Below are 24,516 nucleotides of genomic sequence, written 5' to 3'. Positions count from 1 at the left end.
CCTTCCTCTGTTCTTTCATATCAGTATCGTAGTCTCTACATGTCAGTTGATTGTTTATCGTTTGTTTATCGTATCTCATTGATTGCATTTGGATAGTTGTGGATAGACATGTAGAGCAGGTTGCATATATATTGTATCTCTATGGACCTTGGGTCCAGGCAACACATCGATTCCTTTGTCGTGTGTTTCGATCTGGTTGATCGTGGTTCGGCGTTGTACGCCCTTGCACCTGGCTTCGGCCATGGCACCGGTCTCTTTTTACCGGTTTTCGTTTTGAGCATATTAGTATGATTTAGTCACAGCACTGTGTATTCTAGACACCAGGTTGGTTTGGCCACCAACCAAGGGGTGTACGTATCCGGATAGGTCGTCGGTGACGTATGAATAAGTTGGCATTGTCTGCTCTGTGACAGGTAACGCTTGAGGTCTGCGGACCAATATAGCAGCATCAGATTGGGTTTGGTTTGAACTATTTACCCTTGAGGCATTCGATCAGTTGAGTTTTTGGTTACAGTAGTAGTTTTGTTCTTGCTCAGTTATTATCCAGTTTCTATTACTACTGTAGTTGCTCTTATATCACATCATGCTCATATCTGTAGTTCTGTTTCATATCAGCATATATATTTGTTTATCTATCTCCTTTGGTTTTCGGTGATTACGGCTTGACTTCGTGGCTCTGTCGTACCCACTGAGAAACCATGGTTGCGGTTTCTCACCCCCTATTCCCCCCAGGTGACTCGGACGAGGAGTTAGATTTTGGGCTTGACGGGAGGACGATCTAGCTAAGTCGGCAGTAGCGACCATCACCCTAGTTATATTTCTTCCCGCATTTGGTAGTTGTTAATCATAAATGGTTCAGTTAAATGTTTGAATGTTTGTGATTTTCGTTATGCATGATTAGAGATTTTGTGGATCACTGGTTTTGGTTTTATGGATATTCAGTTCTCGGATTTATGTATTTATACATATTTACGCATCATGGTTTTCTACCCCTCGAGGTAGTTGATTTTCAAAATAGAGTTTTCGTGTGGGAAACAGTTTTAAAAAGATTTTCGAATGGTTTTCATGAATGAATGAATTAGAGTTTAAAAACAAAAGCTTCCGTGTGGGGAGCACTTTTAAATAGGATGTTTGTTGTATTGTGCATTGCATCATCCAGCGCCTAAGGAGTGCTTAGAGGCATGCATCATCTCTAAGGATCGTTAGCTGTATGGAAATGCATATCATGAATTGATTGTTGATTGGTAAATGTAGGTTGTGGTTGAGATCGTGTTTATAGTTGGTACGCCGTACAAATACAAAGGAGACTCTGTCCGAGTGGACAGAGGACTTTGGATTTGTGGCGGATCTGTACGTCACGTGGGCCAGGTTGAAAAAAAAAAAAAATTAGCACGTCTTCCGCAACTCTATTTCAAAATGGTAATGAATTTTAAAAAGGCTTTTAAAATCGGCTTCGGGGCGTGACAGATTAATATGGTATCAGAGTGTGAAATAATTACAACTGCATTTACAAGTTTTCTAACTGAACCACTGGTTAGGTTGACCCATAGGAAGACCAAAGGCATATAGGCACGTGAGTGCGGTGTATTGGGTTTGAGTCCCGATGAGTTTGTATGTCGAGTCGATTGGTTTACTTGACGGTGTTTTCTGTTGCAGATGGCTCGTGGTAGACCCCCTCGTCCGGGTCGTGGTGGTGGACGTGCTGGTGCAGAGACATCCGGCAGTACTCGTGCTCCTCCGAGTGGGGGTGCTGGGGAGCAGTTGGGCACGGAGCCGCTGCGTGGTACTCGCACCCAGCAGCTCGAGGCCCAGGTAGCTGATTTGAGGGGTCAGCTGGGGACCCTCTCTGGTTTGTTTCAGCAGTTCTTGCAGCAGCAGGCTACGGCTACTGCTACCCCGGTCCCACCTCCGGCACAGGACACTCCGGTGAACGCGGATCCTCCCGCGACGCATGCGCCTNTTGCCGTAGCTCCAGCCGTGACTGCCACGATGACGACGGCCACCACGACGATTTCCGCTGGGGGTACTGATACCCCTGCAACGGAAGCCGCCCGCATTAGGGCAAGGCTGGTGGAGTTTCGAAAGTTCGATCCGCCGAAGTTCGCAGGAAAGAGCGACGACGCTTGGGTGATCGAGCGTTGGGTTACTCATATGGAGAAACTGTTTCGTGATCTACACATTGAGGAGCTGGATCGCGTCCCTCTAGCTGCTCACTGTCTTGAGAGGGATGCGTATTCGTGGTGGATCAGCCACTTCGAGCGCAAACTTGGGAGCATCTATCCAAGCTGGGAGGAATTTCGGAGACTCCTGTACGAGCAGTACTTCAAGGATAGCACTAAGTAGAATCTGGAGCGCGAGCTAGAGCGTCTCAAGCAAGGCAGTCGTACCGTAGCAGAGTATGAGCGAGACTTCTCTCGTATTATTTCACTGATTCCATTCGTGGTTCGTGATGAGTATCACAAGGCAAGGATGTTTGCGAGAGGGCTAAGGCCCAGTATTCGACTTCTTATCGCGTCCCATGGCGCTTTGACATTCGACGAGAGTCTGGGTCGGGCACTGATGGTGCAGAATGATATGGATGAGGCTCAAATTGAACAAGATGCATTCGAGAAGACTGAGGATAGGAACCGAGCACAGGAGAGTTTTGTTGGTGGTCAATCGAGCAATGGGCGACCACCCAAGCATCGCAAGACGCAGTCCGGATTGAGCAGTGCCCCCGCTACATCTCAAAGGCAGAGCACCCCACCTTGTGTCTTCTGTGGCAAGGCTCATAGAGTTTATGAGTGCCCAAAGCGCCACAATCGTTATTACAAGTGTGGCCAACGCGGACATCTTAAGGCAGATTGCACCAATGGAGCAGGATCAGAGTCTGCAGCAGCGTCTACTCCAGCAGCTCCATGGTAGGATCGTGGCAGTACGGCGCACCCTTCGTCTGGACGTCCATCGTTATCCCGTCAAGTGAAGGAGGTACACCAGACAACTGACGGACGCGCCTATATGATGACACGTCAGGAAGATGATCAGTCGGCTGACGTGGTCGTAGGTATAATTTTGTTTATCGTAGTAAACAGCATGCTTTTCTTTTTAATGCATCTCCTCTTGGCATTGCATGCATGTATTGTTCTAGTTCGTTGTGTGTCGGATCACCCCTGCCTGTGAGCAAGTTTCGGGGACGAAACTTTCTTTAAGAGGGGGATGATGTAAGGACCGAGATATTGGCAGTGTAGCTAAACTCTCAGTCGATGATGTTTTTGTGTGTAATTTAATTACAAAAGCACTCGTCAAGTTTCATAAGAAAACGAGTTAGAATGGAGATTCTACGCGATTTTCAAGTTTCACTTAAAGTGAATAGTAACTTAGTTTTCCGGGGAGCTCAATGCGTAGAGTTGGCTTCTGGCTCGTATCGGACTCTATTCATAGCAGTCCAATAGCTCGTTTCGACCGGTTTAGCTGTTCTGGAACTGATGGCGCTAACGGATTTTGAGTTTGACGCACGGATTTCGAGAAAATTCGAAAATATGTGTTTTATTTGTATTTGTGCGTAGTTCTTCTGTTGGAGAGATGGATCGGATTTCGTCGTGAATCCGTGACGGATCGAGGCGAAAAGAAATCATAGCTTTGTTGTCTCTTTTGTGCTGATCGCACTGGTGTGATCCGTTTGCAAATCTGACGGGCGGATCTGCGGAGATTGCGTGTTGTTCGAGGAGAAGTCGGTGATGGCAAAACGGTATTTTTGCAAAATTTGCGATATTTTATGTATCGTTTTGCGTGAAACCGGACGTGGAAGTGTGTTCGCGCATTTTACACGCGCTGAGAAGGACTCAGTACTAAATACTGAGGTTTGGGGGGCTAACTCGCAAAGTTGCACCTTGATATATATATGTATTCTAGGGTTTTCTACCTTGGAACCCTAACCCTAGCTCGAGCTAACCCCCAGCCACCTTCATCCCTCTTCCCTGCCCTAGCCACACGCCTCCCGGTCGCCGCCGACCGAGCCCCGGCCGGCAAGCAGCAACCGCAGCCTCCTCAGCCACCTTTTTTTCTTCCCTCTCCATCCCTCTCCCTCCATCTTTCTTTCTCTCGGGTTGCGGACAGATCTGAGGCTGCAGTCGCCTCCCTATACCCTTCCGGCGTCGCCCCTGTGCCCTGGCGAGCCTCCCCGCCGACCGCCGTCGCCTCTGCGTGTCGCTGCTGCCGCTACTGCATCCTGCGCCCGGCTTGGCCGAGCCCAGGCCAAATTGATCGTGCGGCCTTCCCCTCGCGCCACCGCTGCCCGAAGCTACCTCCTCGACTTTCCTCCGGCCTCCTGCAACCCTCTGCCGCCGTCCCTGAGTGTTCCGGTCGCCGCCGTGGCCGCAGCTGCCCTTGGAACCCGAGCCGGATCTTGTGCGGGCTTGGTTGGTTCTGCCGTCGCCGCCGCCGCTCCTCGCCGCCAACTGAGGTGAGCACCATACTCCCTACCTCCCTCGCACCCATTCCTGGCCCGCACGCACCACGCTGTGCTGCCGGAAGCCGCCCGGGGCAAGCTTGCTCCGGCCAAGCTCGAAATAGGGCTATTCCTTGGCGGTTTGCTGTTCCGAGCTTCCCGAGCCTCCCTGATCTCTACGAAAGGGAGCACGGTGATAGTGGCAAATTGCTGATCATCGTGCTCACCTTAGTTTCTGTCGGGGAGACTCCTCTCCGCTGTTTCGGCGGTGTCGCTCCGTTAGAGCCTTTTTGGCTGCTGTTTTAGGATTATGTGCATTTTTACGGCGACCCAAGGCCGTTCCGATGCCTCTGGAGGTGAGCACGGTGATCGTGGATCAGTGCTGATCACAGTGCTCACCTTATTTTGGATCAGCGGATGTCGTATCGTTCTGTTTGGTGCGTTTTTCCTCGACTGCGCGCTGTTCGCAGAATTTTCGGGTTGCTCCCGCGCTTCCCACAGTGAGCTGTTGTGCTCCAGACTATGAGCATGGCCTCCGGCACGTCGAGACCTGTCAATACGTGTCACGGCGAAACTTAGAAGTCCTCGGTTTGTGAGAACGAGCCATAGAAGTCGCCCGATTTACATAAAATGATGGATTTTATGTAAACATAGGGACTTTTATGCATTTGTACACCTTGTGGCTACTGTGGGCAGTGCGTTGGTGTGTGTGGTGACCTTTGGACTGATTGTCCATGATCTGATAGCTTTTGCGGAAATCGAAAAGTCGATTCCGGCGCTTTTTTCGGCGAAATTCGCCGAAAAGACGCGGTTCGGTTCGGATTTCTTCCGACGTGGTTTGGTTATCCTGTAAATTATCGCTGAGCCTTGTTGGCTGGTCACCATCATCACTTTGTGGGTTCGGTGATGAAGGGTGAGCGACGGTGGGTTCCGCTGTCGAAATAGACACTTTCGGAACCCGGATTCGTACAATTATTCGGCGATAATTGTGTAGTGGTGTTATCTTGTGTTTACTGCCAAAACATTCAAATCGGAGTGTTTTGGGGCAGCAGGTGACTCGTGACACGAGTCGGTGAGTTTCGGGACACTTAGTGGGTCCCAACGGCGTCCCGGTGTGGTTTTCGGGACTTCCGGTGAGTTACTGTCACGCCCCGGGACCGGCGGAGGCCCTCCCAGTAGCGCGCCCAGACCCGCCATATGTCTACACATATAAGGCATCTAGAATAGAAGCGGAAGTAAAAGCAAGAAATATAGCAAAAGGAAAGAACTACAACTAATGATATCAGAGCAGTATAATTCTATCATCTCTAACAATAGTAAAAGAAACATAACTAAGTAATAAAAGTAACCATGAAGTAGTGCAATATCTGTCTCAAAGTACAAAATGGGCGGTCTCTAGTACACTGGTACAACTCTCAACCTCTCACAAAAAGAAACAAAGAGAGGTGGGCCACCTATCGAACGATCCCTCGGCGAAGAACACTAGCCCGAGGTGATACCCTTTCCGCGATCCCTGGCCTCCCCCTACGTGGAAGGCTCTGAAAAACATCGAGAAAAGAGGGCGTGAGAACTATAATTTATAGTTCCCAGTGGGCAATTACTGACCTCAGCTCTATGCACCACTAGGCCCTGAAAGAAAAGGGTAAGCCAAAAAGAGCAATAATAATGAATAAACTGCATTTATGAGAGCATAATTAAAATGCTAAGCTACTATATTGCAATTAAACATGGTGTTAAAAACAATGCACCTTTACTTTGTCNCTATATTGCAATTAAACATGGTGTTAAAAACAATGCACCTTTACTTTGTCACAACCAATATGTCTCTACATGCCCATAAGTAAATATCACGGTTTACTTAATGAAGTTATGAAGATCATATTTTATCATGGCAATAATGTATATATGAATACAATAAGCAACATCTCCTAGCATGCTACATATATGTATGTCTACTCAAATGTCCAAAACTATGCTAGAAATAAGTCCAAGTAATCCAACTACTACTCTCTCTATGTATGTCTACTCTAATGTCCAAAACTATGCTAGAAGCAAGTCCAAGTAATCCAACTACTACTCTCTATCTAGTAGTGATTATAACACACTCGACACTGTCGATTTGCATTTCCAATTAAGGACCTTCCCAAGGTAGTCCAGCTTGTGCCGCCTAAGTGCATGTGGTAGCCCAACATCTCTACTCTTGGAATGTGTCTGTCCCACTCGACCCCGTAGGCTTCTCAATACCGCACGAGCGAACATAAGTCGCGTAGGCTAACTCCGGAGTGCCGGCTTGTAGGGNTTTTTTACTGCACCTGTAGTGCAAGTGATACGGGGGGGGGGGGGGGAATTGTAGTGAGCCGGTTGGCTGGTAGGAAGATAGTTGTGAAACCACAAGTCTCCGGAGTGTTTAGACCAGACGACCCCACTACCGGAAAGTTTGTGGAGGCGTAGCTAGCAGAACTGCAGGAGCCTAACCTTGACTCGGTGTCGGTTGAGAAGAAGTATAAGGCAGAGACGGGCTGTACTCGAGCCGTTACGCATGTGGTACGGATAAAGTCGGTTTAAGAAAACTGACGTGAGAAGGGCTAGAAGACGGAAAAGAGTAGTTTTGGGAAACGGAGAAGCTAGCTTCCAAGTGAGAGACCAAGTTGGAAAGAGAGAAACCAACCGGTGACGAGGGCGAACTGCTACCAGAGGTTTCTTCACTAGAAAAGAAGTTCGAGGAATACTCACTGGAAGAACCAGTCGAGATGGTATCGGCTGACCTAGACCCTGAAGTTGGTACCGTCCCATAAACTCGGTGGGCGGAACAACAGTAAGAAATACCCGTCTCTCCCGTTAGTGACACACCCAGCAAAGGTATATAAACCGGACTAAGGGAAGCGGAGAAGGGTAATTACAGAATAGAGCCGAACGCTAGAAACAACAGCAGCAAAAACTCAAAAGCAGTTTTAGCCGGGTATGGTAGACCGGCCACGAAAACGACACTTGGTGACTAACCGGTTGTGCAAACGGCCCCAGAAATGGTAACACTCCACAAGGGAGTCTTAAAGAGAGGAAAGGGTGCCGGAACCGGTGCCGACCTAGGAATTGAGTAAATGATTAGAAACTGGCTCCTGAAGATAGAGGGGAGCCAGTAAGGAAGTTTAAGAACGAACCTAGAGTCGGTATCCACAACTATGGTGTACCGGGCTATAGAGACCAAGGAGACGACGTACGTCTTTCCAGCGGAGCCTATTGGGAGAACCGATCGAAAGAAGGAACAGACCATCATAAATAAGTCCTGGAAGACTTAACCGACCAGGGACACCAGGAAGGGACTCAAATGGATGAGGCACCTCGGTAACCTGGAGGAGGTTTGTAAACAGGCCTTGCGGATACCGGAGTCCGTACACGAAGGTAAGAAGTCCCTTCCAGTATTTGAGGAAGGTGAGAGGCATGAGGAAAAAAAGCTCATATTAACGGAGGATTAGAACCGCGCAATAAAACCGGAATGTGAATTACGTTTTAGCTTCATAAAACGAGTCGGTGTAGGAAGATCTTGAACAGGTGTACCTCACCGAAGAAAGGGAATAACGGGTGGTACAACTGGATGCACCCTTTTCCCAAAAACAGTTAAGGTATGGTAAGAACAAAAGGACCAACCGTTTTTGGTCGACTGGAAGTAAATAAAGAGAAACATAAACGGAGAACTTTCTATACGTTGGTAATTAAAACGCCGAGGTACTTACTACGGTAAAGATTATAAAAGAAAAAAAATTGAAGAGTGGCTTTCCATTACAAACTAGAAGAACCTCAAATTAGGAGGGTAGAAATATATTGGCTAGTTTATAGACTAGTCGACATCTTTATAGTTTGCTTATTTACATGTGGCTCTAGTTACAAAATCTAAGTGGTCAGGACCATCCGAATTCCTAGTGTGTAAATATGCCGATAACCAAGAAATGGTAGATTCGATGCATGTGGAGCCGAAGTAGTCGGCTCAAGAATAAGGATGATCTCCACAAGCCGAGTAGAACTCGGCTCAAAAAGAGTTATTCTTTCTGCTAAAACAGAAAAGGAAACAGGGTAGGAAACAAAGCCGAGGTTGTGCTGGCAAGTAGAAGTAAGGGGAAAGTCTTAACGAGTAAAACCTGCTGGACTTTTGAGTTTAGTTTATCTAAACCTTTTATGAACAGAAGTTTTATCAGAAAATAAAACTTCACATCTGGTAACTTACGGTAGAACCGCTTGACACCGAGATCGTAAGAGTGTTTTGTGACCAAAAACCAATAGAACTTTGCCAAATCCATAAAGAGCTGGCAAGAGGACCGAAAACAGACATATATCGATCTAGCCGGTAGCTATTGAGCTCAAGACTAGATATTTTAATGAGCACTTTGAATGCGAAGTTAAGCAGGGTTAGAGCCTACCTTAACCGTCCATTCGAGCACATGGTACATTTGCAACAAAACTAATTACTACATAATTTGTTAGTCTCGTAGTTTTTATCCAGTTACCGGCGAAGATACGTGACCCGATACTTGGCTGACTGTACGTGATGGCATAAGAGCCAGAGAAGCGCGCTCTTGAATAGTTTAAAGCCGTAGAAAATCAAACGGTCTATTCCTACAAGACGTAGATATAAGCACCCTGAGCTCCTAGACTTGTAACCGGCGTAACGACCGAAACGGGGATGTGGCTTAAACAAGGTCTAGAAGAGGAGACAGACTGTATGTTGAGTAACAAAGGATGACGGTCCCGCCCTCAGCTCTGACTATAGGGTAAATCGGAATCTCCTCCACGTATCAAGATATAACATCCCAACTCAGGAACGGAACGTAATCCCGGGGCGAGGGATCAAGAGTATAGGAATAAAACCCCGACTATTCGTCCGTTCTAACCACCTCCTCCGTTTGGGGTACACTAAAGACCGACACTCGGATACAAATGTAAGTGGCCGGACGTCCGTCGAACCTTTCCACGGTATACGCCAACGCGGAGGCGCTGGCGGCCACGTTGCCCTAAAACAACGTGATCGTACCAGTCCCTAGGAACACCTGGAGGCATACCGACGAGCAAGACCCGATTGCCAACGGGCTATACTCGCTACACAAATAAACTCCAGCACTAACGCCGGTCAAGACGTAGATCTTTCCCGCCATGAAACCACCGACAAGACTAGGTTTCAGACTTCTTGAACTCAGTAAACGGGCTCAAGAACTCACACCGAGCCGAAAACCACACGACTTACTGGTGATGAAAGTGGAGAGCTGCTATCGTTGCAGACTACAAATAAACGTAAAAGCCGTAATGACCAGATCAGCAAGGGACTCCTATACCTTTGCCGGGACAAAGTCTCCAAGTATTACAATAGTAGTCGGTAAACCCACTCCAAACCTACATGAACTCGCGGAGGGTGGTTCGCATGGTTTTTTAATAACCCGATCTTTGGCTTACGACCCGCTATAACTGGCCCAGTACCGCAACTGGTTCAGTCTGTGAAGAAGACTTACGTTAAGCCGAAGACTCTACTGGGAGCTTACGCGGTGATAGCTGAGTTTACTAAGCCAATTCCTCCCTAGCCGAGTTGTCCCGAGAAGGCGATTGATAAGTGTTTACTTGGCTTTTTCGTTCGAGCTAACATTCTCGGTTTGATAAATATAACTACCTTTTTCACGTCAATGTTTTCGACAATGTTCCTATTTAGATGAGGATCTTTTCGAGAATTTATTTGTGGATTAATTCGAGAATTGATTCGAGAATTTTCATCCTTTTTCTTTTCTTTTAGACACGTGATTAGGATTTTTCGGCATTTACGACCCATAACTTTCTTTAACTTTAAACGACACCAGCGAACGAGCACACTTCCTGGGGATAGTATCCGCGCAAAAAAGGATAAATATCATTATATAAGAGCCCAACACGGATCCGACTATGGAACGACCGGTGCCTTGAGAGGGTGGTGCAGAGATTGGCGAGGGTGGATTTGGCGATCGAGAAGGTAAATCCGCAAGAAGAGGGGTGAAGGACCACATGGTACGCCGTGGAAAACAGAACGAGGGTAACAAACGATTGCACCGAGCTTGGCAAAATGGTATACAGCGATAAAAAAGCTGCGGTTATTGGTCATATTGCGTAAGTAAGTAGTTAACCAACAAACGGCAGAACGTACCCCAATCCTACTAAGTGTATGACAACGTCCTTAGTAAAATTAATTATGACTATTGTGGCTCAAATATTTTTTCCCTATTTTATTCGCAAGATTGACAAAATTAAACAATTATTGTATTAACAGTGTCCTTTACAGAGTAATCTCCAGGAAACTGAGAAAGAACGAGGACAATCTTAAGCCCACTGACACAATCATGACCGATTTCACAAGAGCTGTCACGCCCCGGGACCCGAGAAGGCCCTGTCCGGTGCGTGCCCAGACCCGCCATATGCCTGCACATATAAGGCGTCTACAACAAAGAGATATGAAAGATAAGAATAAACAACAACTAACGATATCAGAGCAAGTATAGCATCTACTACTACTAACAACAGAAGCGGAAGAAAAGAACTACTCACTAAAGTGATACATAAAGTAATACAACATCTGTCTCAAAAGTACACAAAAGGGGTGGTCTTTATACATGGGTACAACTCTCAACCTCTCCAAAGTAAAAACAATGAGAGGTAGACCACCTATCGATGCGTCCCTCACAAAAGAGCTAGCTCGAGGCGATGCTCTTTCCGCGGTCTCTAGCCTCGCCTGGTGTGGAAGGCTCTGAAAAGAAAACACGAAACAGGGGGCGTGAGAACTATAATTTATAGTTCCCAGTGGGCAATTACTGACCTCAGCACATTGCGCCGCTAGGCCCAAAAGAGAACTGTAGATATGATAATCAACTGGAATTAAACTGCAGATATGAAAGCATGTATTGAATGTTAGAATAAACTACTATGCTATAAGTAATATGATGGCAATGCGTAGTACACAGCCTCTATCATGCTCAAATATGTCCAACACAAAACTAGTGTGATCTCACATGGCAAGCAAGTATACCAAAGTGCAAAGAGCGCTATAATCAAGTATACTATAAGTCCAAACCTATGCTATAAGCATGTCTAAGAAACCCAACTACTATAATCTATTTAGTAGTGATTTTTTTTTACTTATGCTACACTGTGTCGATTTTCATTTCCCATTAAGGACCTACCCAAGGTAGTCCAGCTTATGTCGCCTAAGTGCCTGTGGTAGCCCAACATCCCTACTCTTGGAATGTGTCTGTCCCACTCGACGCCGTAGGCTTCTCAATACCGCACGAGCAAACATAAATCCCGTAGGCTAACTCCGGAGTGCTGGCTTGTAGAAAGCGACCCTCAAAGCATGTGCGAATGAGCACAAATGGCAAACAAGCATAGTAAACGTCTCAAGTATCCAATCATCATGTCTCTAATATGGTATAGTCACTAGCATCTCGAAGATCTAGTCCTAAATCACGAAGTGAAGTTCCAATTTTCTCTAGGTCTAGTGCCCCTTTATGACACTTAGACATTCAATATTTAAGCATGTTCCACATTCCTCAATAGCCCTATCCACTAGGTTCACACATGTCCCGAGCTCAATGCCGCTTGATGACATTAGCTTTCTAATTCACATAATGTTCTAGTCCGGTGCCCCTATATGGCAATTTTGTTATCTTTCATATCTCAATTAAACTTAGGTTTAAATGCATGAATCAAAGCTCATTTACACTATAAGGAACATGATCCAACATGAGAATGCCAAAAATCCCGCATAAGCTTCATACGCTATTCTCTACTACATAGAGATCCAAAATTTCATTACATGTAACATAGACATTTTAAGCATTCCAAAAATCATAATAAATACATTTAGTATGAATATGTATGCTTTTTCAATTTACGAAACATATATCACTATATATGAGAATTTCTCATATTATAGGCCAGGTCAAACCCACCAAAATCGAAACCTTCGTTTCGCCGAACGGAGGTATCCACTAGCTTCCTAGTACCCTAGAAACATCAAAAATAGGGTCACCCAAACGAAACGAAGAGCAAATTGCTCAATCATTAACCATAAGCAAAAAGGGTCAAAACTCACCTCAAGAGAGAAATCTTTTCTAAAGCTCCAAAAGAGAGCTAGAACCCTTCCAATCTAGCCTAGAGGAAGGTTCTAATCCAACCAATCTAGCCTCAAAAGCCCTAGAATCAAAATGCCCAAAAACAACCCTAAGTTTCCAATATAGGGTTTCATCTCAAAGAAAGCTTTAAAATCCAAAACTAGAGGAAAGGATCTTGTCACTTACCTCTTAGAAGCTTCAATCCAAGCCCAAAATTCTCAAACTTCAAGGATCAACCCTCACCAAGCCTCAAATCCAAGCTCCAACGGTGAAGAAGCCTCCTAAGAAGCAAAAGAGAGCAAAAGAGGGGGTTTAATCACCAAAAACCCAAACCAAAATCAAGGAAATGAAGAAGATGAAGAGGAGGGCTCTCCTACCTTCTCTCTTGCTGTTCCAAGCTCAGGAGGAGGCCTAGGGGGCGTGGGGGTTCAAATAGAAGAGATACAAAAGCAAAAACACCCCTGCAGACCAGACTGTGCGAAAAATGTCCCCTTGTACCGGTACACGGGCCCTTGTACCGGTACAAGCCCCACGAAAATCATAACCCGAGGCTCGGATTGGCGGGGTTCATCGGCTCTGTACCGGTACAAGCCCGGTGGCTGTACCGGTACAACCATCAACCTTATACCGGTACAACCACCAACCTTTTACCGGTACAAGACCCCAGAAAACTACCCGAGAGCTGGCCAAGAATCCGATTTTTCGGGTTTCGGTACACAATTTTAAACCACGATTCTCGGAATACGAGCCATAGATCGAAACACTGTCAACGACCCACCAGAAAGTCTGGAAAAGCTCAGGACACTGTCCAAACACTCGAACCTCGCAATTTGTAAAGGTCCAGTGTGTTACAGATATGGTGATCGATTTTGGGAAACCGATTACGGGGATCTTGTGTGGGGGGTTTGTGAGTCTCGTGCTTTAGGTTAGTGGTTTGGATACTGACCTGGTGGATCTTCTTAGGTCCGGTAGACTTTGTGCCTACCCAGTGTTCCGACGCGACAGTGACAGGTGGGTACTTCGAGCTGGTAGTCGGTGAGATCGTTTCACTCTTCCTCTGTTCTTTCATATCAGTATCGTAGTCTCTACATGTCAGTTGATTATTTATTGTTTGTTTATCATATCTCATTGATTGCATTTGGATAGTTGTGGATAGACATGTAGAGCAGGTTGCATATATATTGTATCTCTGTGGACCTTGGATCCAGGCAACACATCGACTCCTTTGTCGTGTGTTTCGATCTGGTTGATCGTGGTTCGGCGTTGTACGCCCTTGCACCTAGCTTCGGCCATGGCACCGGTCTCTTTTTGCCGGTTTTCGTTTTGAGCATATCAGCATGATTTAGTCACAGCACTGTGTATTCTAGACACTAGGTTGGTTTGGCCACCAACCAAGGGGTGTACGTATCCGGATAGGTCGTCGGTGACGCATGAATAAGATGGCAGTGTCTGCTCTGTGACAGGTAACGCTTGAGGTCTGCGGACCAATATAGCAGCATCAGATTGGGTTTGGTTTGGACTATTTACCCTTGAGGCATCCGATCAGTTGAGTTTTTGGTTACAATAGTAGTTTCGTTGTTGCTCAGTTATTATCCTATTTCTATTACTACTGTAGTTGCTCTTATATCACATCATGCTCATATCTGTAGTTCTGTTTCATATCAGCATATATATTTGTTTATCTATCTCTTTTGGTTTTCGGTGATTACGGCTTGCCTTCGTGGCTCTGTTGTACCAACTGAGAAACCATGGTTGCAGTTTCTCACCCCCCATCCCCCCCAGGTGACTCGGACGAGGAGTTAGATTTTGGGCTCGATGGGAGGACGGTCTAGCTAGTCGGCAGTAGCGACCGTCACCCTGGTTATATTTCTTCCCGCATTTAGTAGTTGTTAATAATAAATGGTTCAGTTAGATGTTTGAATGTTTGTGATTTCCGTTATGCATGATTAGAGATTTTGTGGATCTCTGGTTTTGATTTTATGGATATTCTGTTCTCGAATTTGTGTATTTATACATATTTACGCATCGTGGTTTTCTACCCCTCGAGGTAGTTGATTTTCAAAATAGAGTTTCCGTATGGGAAACAGTTTTTAAAAGGTTTTTGAATGATTTTCATGAACGAATGAATTTGAGTTTAAAAGAAATAAAAGCTATCGTGTGAGGAGCACTTTTAAATAGGATGGTTGTTGTATTGTGCATTGCATCATCCAGCGCCTAAGGAGTGCTTAGAGGCATGCATCATCTCTAAGGATCGTTAGCTGAATGGAAATGCATATTATGAATTGGTTGTTGATTGGTAAATGCAGGTTGTGGTTGAGATCGTGTTTATAGTTGGTACGCCGTGCAAATACAAAGGAGACTCTATCCGAGTGGACAGAGGAACTTTGTATTTATGGCGGATTTGTACGTCACGTGGGCCAGGTTGAAAAAAAAAAATTGGCACGTCTTCTGCAACTCTGTTTCAAAATGGTAATGAATTTTAAAAAGGCTTTTAAAATCGGCTCCGGGGTGTGACAAGAAAAATGCAATCTCTGACCCAATCTCACTAGGGACTGTGAACACACCAGTCCCGTCTGTCGAACCTACACTAATTACCACCACGGTGGGCCGTCAATGGAGAGCGAGTCCTAACAGGACACAACGACAACAACGCAAAAGCACAAAGCCCGACTCCAGAGTCGCACTCGTGGACGCTACCCAACCGAGTATGCAAGCGTTTCTCTGCCTAGCTTAATCAGGCTCTCACAGGCTATAGTCAAGTAGAAGGGTCAAACTGGTCTAACAACCATAATAAACATGCCCTCGGCACAATTTGATGCAAAAATAGCAATCTGGGTCCACCGTCAACCACAACAGCACCCGATAGTCCGGAACAATCTATACACTACTGTAAAAATAAACTCGGCATTTCAGCATGAGTGTAAATTCATTCTACACTATTTTGGGTATCCACCGTTTACAAACTGCGGCGATACAAACAAACTACAGCTCCTAAGGCTAAACTGATAGTTTTCAGAAAATGACAGTATAGAACCTATAGTTTTCTCCTAAGTCAATTCCAAGTCCAACATGTATAATAAAACTAGCATCTAAAGCTCCAATTCAGATTTCATTTAAGAACAATGTAAATCTACGAATCAAGCTACTAACATGATATACGAAGCCAAAAGTACATGCTGTCAACTCCGGCTTAGGAGGAAATCCGACGATTTCGGTAAACATTAACCCATCTCGAAAAGCTAATCCAACGACGGCGAGAAGTCGGAAGGAGAGGAACACATGCGCTCGCTCGGCCTCCAACGGTGCTACCACGACGCACGCATGCTCGAACGGCCCTCCGAAACGACGACGAAAATCTCCCGAGCTCGAGCTCTCCACTATGCACACGAGCTAAATTAAAGAGAAAAAGGAAAAGTGTCATTCACTCAGCTAATTAAGTTGAGAACAATGACGGGGGTAGGTGGCAACCTTATCCACCAACAATTACAATACTACCCTTTTACCAACTCCAAATGGTCTCTCAACTTGCAAGCTCGCACACAGGGTACTGGTACCACCCCGCTGCCGTACCGGTACTAAGCATCAAATTGGTGCAACCCGAGAGGAGTCTGTTTGGAAATACACCGGGGTACCGGTACTCCACACTGAAAACCCGCACTTTGCAGATTCCAATTGTAAAACTCTGCTCTCGCATCGCACTGAGTCCGTTTTGTGTCTATTTCGCACCAAAACGACTCCGACTTGTCCCGACACTCTCCAGATGTGTCGACAAACCTCAGATGTTGAAATCTACAAGCAACCCAAAAACCAAAAACCAAGGATACTACATTGTATGCTTGCTTTGTAATGTTCTAGGAGAATATCAACTTGTTATTTTCGGAATGATTACGGTCCGTGATTTAATCGACACATTGGAAGTGTTGGGGTCAATCGGATTGGTATTGGATGCGAAATTGATACCAAATTTTAATCCAAATGCCAATGAATCTTAGCTAGTGTAGCTTTACTAAAGTGTGCCTAAGGCACATTAGATTGAGCCCCAACTACCCCAAATTGGGGAGTTTGGACACTTGCTGTTGGCTGAGAGAAGCCCTCTTAAGTTTCCTCTTCCTCTTTCTTCTCCCTCCATTCTTTTCCTTCTTTTTCACCTACTGTGAACTCCCCTGCGTAGGCACCAAGGTGCTGCTAGCAGCCTTGGAGCTTCAGCTACAGCAGCATCTTGAAGGAGATCTTCGCTGCTATAGCAACAATTGAGGAAGCTAAGTTGGTTCTTTTTCTTCTTCCTTGGTTCTTTTCCCCCTCTCTTTTGATTCCTTTTGCTGTATCAAGGGGAGAAGCTTCCAACTAAGCTATACTCTCCATTCGAACAAGGCTGGCAGCAGGATCAATGATGGAATAGGGATCAATTTATGGTCTTTTGATGCTCCAAATTCAAAATTGAACACTTGGAGTTGTGTGGAGGGAGGCTGGGAATATTTTGGTACTTTCCTTGAGCTCGAATTGAAGGTTAGTGGCTTTAATTTTAAAGTTGATCAAGATTGTTTCAATGCTGAAATTTCAGGCAGATTTCGTCCACTGTTGGAATTCGTTAAAGTTCATTCAAATTTTCTATAGGAGCTGAGCTTTGAAAAAGTTGGAAGTGATCTTGACTTCATCCTATACTGTATAGAATCTTGTTTTGATCAATTCGGAGGTAAAGTGAATGAGAAATTCAATTTTTTGTTGAGGTTGAAGATCGAAAAACTGTTTTTCGTCAAAGCTGAAATGCTGACCTTTATCTTTCAATTGTAATGGAATTTCTTGGGAACATATAGGTTTTTCTTGTAGTAAAGAGGCCTAAGATCACTTGTGAACAAGTCCTAATTCCCAATTTTGCTGTTGGTTTGTTGTTGGAGCAAGAATGAAGTGCAACTCAGTACTGGCAGCTTAGAAGCCAACAGCAGCTTGGAGATAACTGCAGCAACCTTGGAGCAGGGACAACAGCAACTATTTTTTAAAATTAGTTTTGATTTGGACCCTTTTGCTGCAATTGGATCCTTCTAGGGTGTTCCTGAGGTAGAGAGGAACCTGCGAATTAAGTTGCAACAACTGGTTTGAGGTGAGTAATGCTGAATTTCAATTTTTTTGAACCGAATAGACATTTGATGGATTTTTTATTCAATTTTTAATTCAGCTCGATCCAACAGAGATTTGTTGGAATTTCTTATACTTGTTGGTGATTTGGGACTGAAGGCACGTGACTGCTGAGTTTCGCTTTAATTTGTAGTCGGATTTGCATACTAGGTGGGTTAATATTTACCGAAATCGTCGGAATTCCTTCTAAGTCATAGAGATGCCAGCATGTATTTCGTTGTTTTGTTCATCGTGTTTAGTAGCTCGAATTCATGGTCTTGCATGTTTATATGAAATCTGAATTTGGAGCCTACTCTTAGAATTTTAAATAAATTATATGTAATATAGCGAAACTTCGGTAGTGATATCGAACGTTAGCCAAATTGGCTAAAGTGTGCGAAAGAAATAGTTGGACAAGGTCCATTTAACATTCCAAAAATATTGGAAGGGTTACAGTTGAGTTCTAAAAGAGTTAGAAATGTTTTAGCATTGCTCGACGTGAAATATAAGCGAAACAATGCAAAACTGAAATTCTGGAGCTTTTGTTACCGGTAATGCATTGACCTTGTACTAGCCAGGCATCAGACCGAGAGAAGTAGCTCTCGGGTTTGAGTAAAAAAGGCTGTCGAAACGGTGACACCCCTGGTGTGTACCGGTACCAAGTGTATTACCCGAGAAGCCAGCTCTCGGGTTTGGCCGTACACGATCGTGTAACCGGTGACAAATCCTTCTTGTACCGGTACCAGATGTCCTTTGCAGCAGAATTAAGTCTGCTGCAAATATGAAGATTGGGAGGGTCTTTTTGTAATTTGGCAACCCATATAAGACCCCACACACCCCTCCCACCTGTTCACAATAGCAAGCACCTCTCTCTCTCATTTCTCTCTTTCTCTCTCTAGAGATCTCTCTAAGGAGCTAAGAGAAAGAGTTGGAGAAGGATTTGGAGGAGATTTTTGGAGTTTGAAGGCTTTGGGGGCTCTCCTACAAGGTGGAGCTTGGTGGGCATCTAGGTTAAGGTGGGGTTTCTTGTAAGAATGAGATTAGGGTTTGGTTTTATACCCTAGGAAGCTAGGTTTTGATCTTCTTACAAGTGTAGAAACCTTGTAGAGGCCATGAACACATAAAAATTCATGTTTCCTTCATGAGCTTTCATGGTGGATTTCTAGGGTTTGATTTGTATGCCCTAGAAATGATTTGATTGACCTAGAAATGGTTCTAGATAAGTTCCTAGAGGTTCAACAAGCTTGCATTTGCTTGTTTTAGAGATCAAACCAAGGTATTGGGCAAATGATATTGTTAGAGCACCAAAATTGGGGCTTTTGCCCTAGAGTGGTTTAAAGGCAAATTGACCTTGTGGAAACCTAATTGGGGGTATTTCTAACTAGAATATGAACTCGGTTCGGTGATCTGACGAGTGTATGCGAAGAAATTGATGAAAAGGTCGGTTTTGGTACAGATTGCCGCAGCACGCGGAATTGGCGCCCAAAAATTGTGAGAATTGAACCGTAGCACCTTTACAACCATACAAGGTGGGTGGTGCTTTCCGAATTCGATGAATTTTCTTTTATGTCTAAAGTGTCATTTCTTGAGCATGGGTTATATATGATTATTATGCATTGTAGGGTGAAATGTGAGTATGTATTGCATGTTGTGAGTACAAATGTATGTGAGATGATGATAAATTAGTGAGAATTTGTGAAATCCTATGTATGCATGAATGATGACAAGAACTTAGAAAGGCAAAGAACATAGTTGAGAACAAAATGACATTATGACATAAGAGTTGTGTGGCATTAGTAAAGACTATGAATGCTAGAGTTGGGCTTTGAATAGAGTGGCATTAGTAAACATATTGAATGCTAGAGATGAACAACTAATGTGTGGCATTAGTGTTTTAGTATAAAGAACATGTAGTGCATGTGACACTAATGAGTAAAGTGAATGCATGAAAAGAGTTAAAGAATACTTAGTGTGTGTGGCATCATAAATGTTAAAGAAATGCAAGTAAGTGTGATTGTTGACATAATGACATAGCAACCTTATAGTTAAGGGTCATATGAGTATTGCTTCGTTATAGTTAAGGAATGGATTGAACATAGAATCCTTATAGTTAAGGATTGTATTATACTCGCCTATAAGTCCTTGCTCGGAGGGTGGTAGCTCTCCCTCGAGCGATGAGCTCCGGAGTTGTCGTCATTGGGTCGTAGTAGTCTCCCCAGAGGACGGTCTCATCGGGTCGTAGTAGTCTCCCTGATACTTCGGATTATGAGTTGGTGAGTTTATTGAGGGCGAAACCTACGGGTTAGCCACGAGATTGGGAATTGGAAAGTGACCCAGCATTCATCATGAGCATTCTATTTGAGCATAATCATTGATTATATTGTTCAGGCATATTAGCTGCATTTGTTAGTTGGTTACTATCTATCTATCTTTCTATTATGCCTGATTTAGACCTAGTGGGAAAATCGGCGAGATCGGCGGCCGAACCCTCTGGGAACTTTGTTGTAGTTCTCACCCTACTATTTTCACTGAGCCGGGACCAAGCGAGCCCGCCGACGATCGCGGTAAAGGTATCGCGCCATAGACAGGGACCACCTGAGTGGACTTTATTTTATATAGTTGCATACCCTTTTGTATATCATCTTTTGTACTTGATGATTATAGATGTTTAAATGAAAGAATATGAATGATGTAAAAGAGTTTATGTTTAAATGCAAAGAGTTATATTTTGGGATATCATGTGATGTATCAAGAGAAGAATTGATGAAAAGAATGTAAATGTAACTTGTGATTGAATGCATGTATATGGTTAAAAGTTAATCATATTACTTGTATGATGTTTAATTTAGTACTTTCACTTTGGCTATTGCTTGCCCTCATGCAAGCAAAGTATATTTATGTTTTCGCTGTGCAAATTTATATACTTGCTGAGTACTTGTTGAGTAGTCTTGGGCGGACAGGGCAGGTGCTGTCCGTTTGGTATCTGTTCGACGTGCTCGAACCGGCCAAATAGGACCGGGTTCGAGGCGTGACATTATATATGCTGAATTGAGATTTGACTTAGGAGAAAATTGATTAAACCTACACTGTCACTTTTTAAAAAGTTAACCGAATTAATTTCAGATGCTGTTGTTCTTTTGTATAACCGCTGTTAGTGCGTTATGGATACCCAGACTAGTGTAGCTTAAGATTATGCTTGTGCTGAGGGGCCGAGCACGTTTTACAGTAGAGTTTGGACGGTTCCGTACTGTTGGGTGCCATCGGGGCTGACGGTGAATCCAGATATTTACATCTTGTATCAGATTGTACCGAGAGCACGTGAGTTTTGGTTGTTAGACCAGTTTAACCCATTTGCATTGACTATAGCCTCTGTGAGCTTGATTGAGCTCGACAGAGACACGCTTGCATACTCGGTTGGGTTGCTCCCAGGAGTGCCGCTCCGAAGTGAGGCTTTACTTGCGTTGATGTCGCAGCAGTCCTGTTTGGACATTGTTCTTGGACCGGCCACCCCTGTGGGTGGTGAGCGGTGTAGCTTGGGTACAAGCTGGATGGGCCAGTCGGCTGTCCCTTGAGATTGGGTCAGTGTGTAGCTAGGGATGCATTTCTATGTCTACAAAGAGCATGGTTGGATAACGGTAGTCGGCTAGCATATAGTTGTAGAGTTTTTTCCAGTTTACTTTACTATCCTTTGCATACCTTACTGTAGACTTAGTGGGTGGGCCGTTGGGGTCGGTGACGGTACCCACTGAGGACTACTCTATTTTACAGTAGTTCTCACACCCAGTTGTTGCCACATTTTTGCAGAGCCTTCGTCTGTTGCTGCTGTTGATTCTAACCGTGGTAAGGAAGTCGCAAGCTAGATCCTTATCTTCCTCGGTCCTTTTTGCTAGAGGAGCACCCCTACAGAGGTAGTTTTGGATGTTACCATGTACATGCAGTCGTTAGTTGTACTTACTGGGATGTGGTTGTACTTTTGGAGCTTGTATGAACAGTGGCCTTTATTTATATAGATATATTTCAGTTTTTTTTTAGCAGCTCATTACCTCTGGTCGTAGCTATATTTGTTTGCAGGTTTTGGCTATCGCTTCGTATACACAAAAAATTTCTATGTGTACGGCGGGTCTGTTGGCGCGCCCGAGGAAACGTACGTGGTAATCCGGAGCGTGACATGTTTGCTTATTTATTACTTATTTATTTATTTCTTTTTCAAAGAATATTCAAATAAGGGGGGCTTGAGCTCGCAAAATATTAGAAGTTCAACACGACTTAATTAAAATTGGAATTCATTTAATTCCAATATCTATAACAAAGACTTTAATATAAACTCAAGTTAGTACATGCATATAACATTTCACTAAAAGCATTCCAAACCTCAGTAAGGTAACTAAAGACATTAACATAAGATATACCAACCTCAGTAAGGGGACCTACCAGCGTTCACGAGGAGGGTGGGGACGGATGCGGCGGCCGTGGAGCTGGAGGCGGCGGCCGCGAAGCTAGACGCGGCGGCGTGCAGATTTGGAGGCGCGCGGTGTTGGAGGCGGCGGTCGCGGATCTGAAGGCGGCGGTCGCGGATCTGGAGGCGACGGCGTGCGGATCTGGAGGCGACGGCGTGCGGATCTGGAGGCGGCATGCGGAGCTAGAGGCGGCGGCGGCGCGCGGAGGTGGAGGCAGCGGGTGATGGAGGTGAGGGGGGAGGGGAAAAGGAGGAGGTGTTGAGGAGGAAGAGTCGGAGGAGAGGGAAGAGGTGGGGGCGGCGGTTTCCTGGAAAAAAAAAGGGGGAAAAAATGAGGGGGAAACATGGGGTATTTTAACATTTTAGGGTTTTGATTTTTTTTAATTATATTTAGAGGCGGTTTTTAAAAACCGCCTCTAAACCGTCTCTAATACGTGAATCATAGTGGCGGTCTTTTTACAAACCGCCTCTAAACCGCCTCTAATACGATTTTATAGAGGCAGTTCCCACAACCGCCACTATAACATCGCCTCGAATAATGGCGGATTTTTAAAAAAACAATTTTATAGAGGCGGTTGTGGGAACCGCCGCTATAAAACCGCCTCTAATACGATTTTATAGTGGCGGTTTTTAAAAACCGCCTCAAAACAGCCTCTACTATGATTTTATAGAGGCGGTTATAAGAACCGCCTCTAGAGAACCGCCTCTAGAACCGCTTTTTCTTGTAGTGTCCGTTTGGCCTCCACTTCTGCAACAAAGTTGTGAGTGGCTCCCGTGTCCACCAATGCTCGTGTGGCCCTGCCGTTAAGGGTCACATCGATGTACAGAAGCTCCTTGTTGAGGGGCTTGCTGCTGCTTGCCAGCCCTGAGCCTAAGCACGCCCATCTTCGTCGGTTCTGCACTGCCCTTGCCCTGCTCGGTCTGGACAGCATTCAGCTTCTTCTTGTTTGGGCAGTCCCTCGCCCAATGGTTCTCGCCGCAGACGTAGCATGTCAATTTCTTCGGCGGCGACACAGGACCCCTCTAGCAGCCCCTGTGCTCCTTCTGGTCGCGACGGTCTCCTCCACCTTTAGCCTTGCTCGCTTTGGGCGTCTTGCTACGAGTTGAATCCGCCCACTCGTACTCGGGCAGTTTTTCTACCAAGGCAATTGCGGAGGCAACGTCCTTGACGTCGCGTCCCACAAGCTCCTTGTTCGCCCAAGGTTGGAGTCCGTCGAGGAAGAAGAATAAGCGATCTTCCTCCGCCATGTTGGTGATGGACAGCATCAACTTGGAGTATTCCTTGACATACTCCTTGAGCGTCCCGGTGTGTTTGAGCCGTCGAAGTTGCTTCCTCGCAAGGTACTCGACGTGCTCGGGGTAGAACTGCGCCTTAAGCTCGCGCACGAAGTCCTCCCACGTCTTCAAGATACATTGGCCCTTCTCGGCTTCTGCAGAACGCTGACGCCACCACAGCATCGCGTCATCAGCAAGGTACATGGACGCGGCCTGGACTTTCTCCTCCTCGTCGTCCAGCCGCAATGCCTTGAAGTAGCGCTCCATGTGCCACAGAAAATTGTCGATCTCCTTCTCATCGCGGGTTCCCCTGAAATTTTGAGGTTCAGGGACACGTACCTTCGAAGCGGTCTCTCTTTGGGGTTCGTGGCCACGCGCCACCGCTTTCTCAAGGATCGTTACTCTTGTCGTGAGGTCCTCGACCTCGTCGACTCGAGCAACAAGCTCCTCGATCAGTTTCTTTCGCTCATCGTCACGACTCTTCATGTTGGCTTGGAGCTTTTCGAGTTCGCTTCGAAATGTCTCCATAGCTGTAGCGACGTTTTCCTCCATGCTGTGGACATCTTCGTTGAATGAGTTAAAGGTATCCGCCATCTCGATGTACCTTTCATCCATTTTTGCGATGATGTCCTCTAACAGCACAAGGCGGTCCTCCAACGTAGACGCCGAATCCCTCGTGATTCCCTGAGGGTCTTTGCTCTTACTTCGCTTGGAGGGCTGCTTTGGAGGGTCACCCCCAATGTTGACAATTCCCTCATCGGATGACGACATGGTTCCTCACTCGAACCGGCTCTGATACCAACTGTCACGGACTTAGCGTTTTCGTTCGGAAAGCCCGTGCGGCGCCCACCTTTCCTGCTCGAAGATGGACAAGCCTTTGTCCCTATTACTAGCCTGAATCTTCGCGTCCTACGATTAAGTATGCAAAGAAAAATGACAAAGAGAAAGAGGCAGAGGTTTTCTAAAAAAAAACTAAGTACTACACTACTTAAAAATGAGAATTACAACCTACAAATAACATACAAACACACTCTCTCTTGTGTGTCATGGCCTTAGCCAACCCCACTATTTATAGGCCTAATGAGCCTTTTCAACTCACCCACTAGCCACATAACTCACCCACTATTGCATAC

General features: G+C 45.3%; 1 protein-coding gene and 1 long non-coding RNA gene across 2 annotated transcripts; one reads left to right on the top strand and one right to left on the bottom strand.

The window, feature by feature from the left end:
• LOC109728878 lies at positions 17,089-21,642 on the top strand. Its single transcript, XR_002221153.1, has 3 exons — positions 17,089-17,233; positions 17,440-17,638; positions 21,457-21,642. It is a non-coding gene; the product is annotated as an uncharacterized LOC109728878 (long non-coding RNA).
• On the bottom strand, positions 22,090-23,040 carry LOC109728530 (branchpoint-bridging protein-like). Its single transcript, XM_020258948.1, has 2 exons — positions 22,822-23,040; positions 22,090-22,416 (listed from the first exon to the last, which is right to left on the bottom strand). Exons 1-2 carry the CDS (start codon positions 23,038-23,040, stop codon positions 22,090-22,092), a joined length of 546 nt encoding a protein of 181 aa, XP_020114537.1.

The sequence above is a fragment of the Ananas comosus genome, linkage group 24 (assembly GCF_001540865.1).
Source record: "Ananas comosus cultivar F153 linkage group 24, ASM154086v1, whole genome shotgun sequence".
NCBI classification, from domain to species: Eukaryota; Viridiplantae; Streptophyta; class Magnoliopsida; order Poales; family Bromeliaceae; genus Ananas; species Ananas comosus.
Note: the sequence above shows the minus strand (reverse complement) of the source record. Positions and strands in the feature narration are given on the sequence as shown.

What these genes read in the sequence shown, in the direction of transcription:
- LOC109728530 (XM_020258948.1), bottom strand. Translation starts at nt 23,040, where the DNA reads ATGCTGTCCAGACCGAGCAGGGCAAGGGCAGTGCAGAACCGACGAAGA. An exon ending in GGACACTACAAGAAAAAGCG is followed by an intron (nt 22,417 to 22,821) that starts GTTCTAGAGGCG and finishes TTTTTTTTCCAG; the next exon opens with GAAACCGCCGCCCCCACCTC.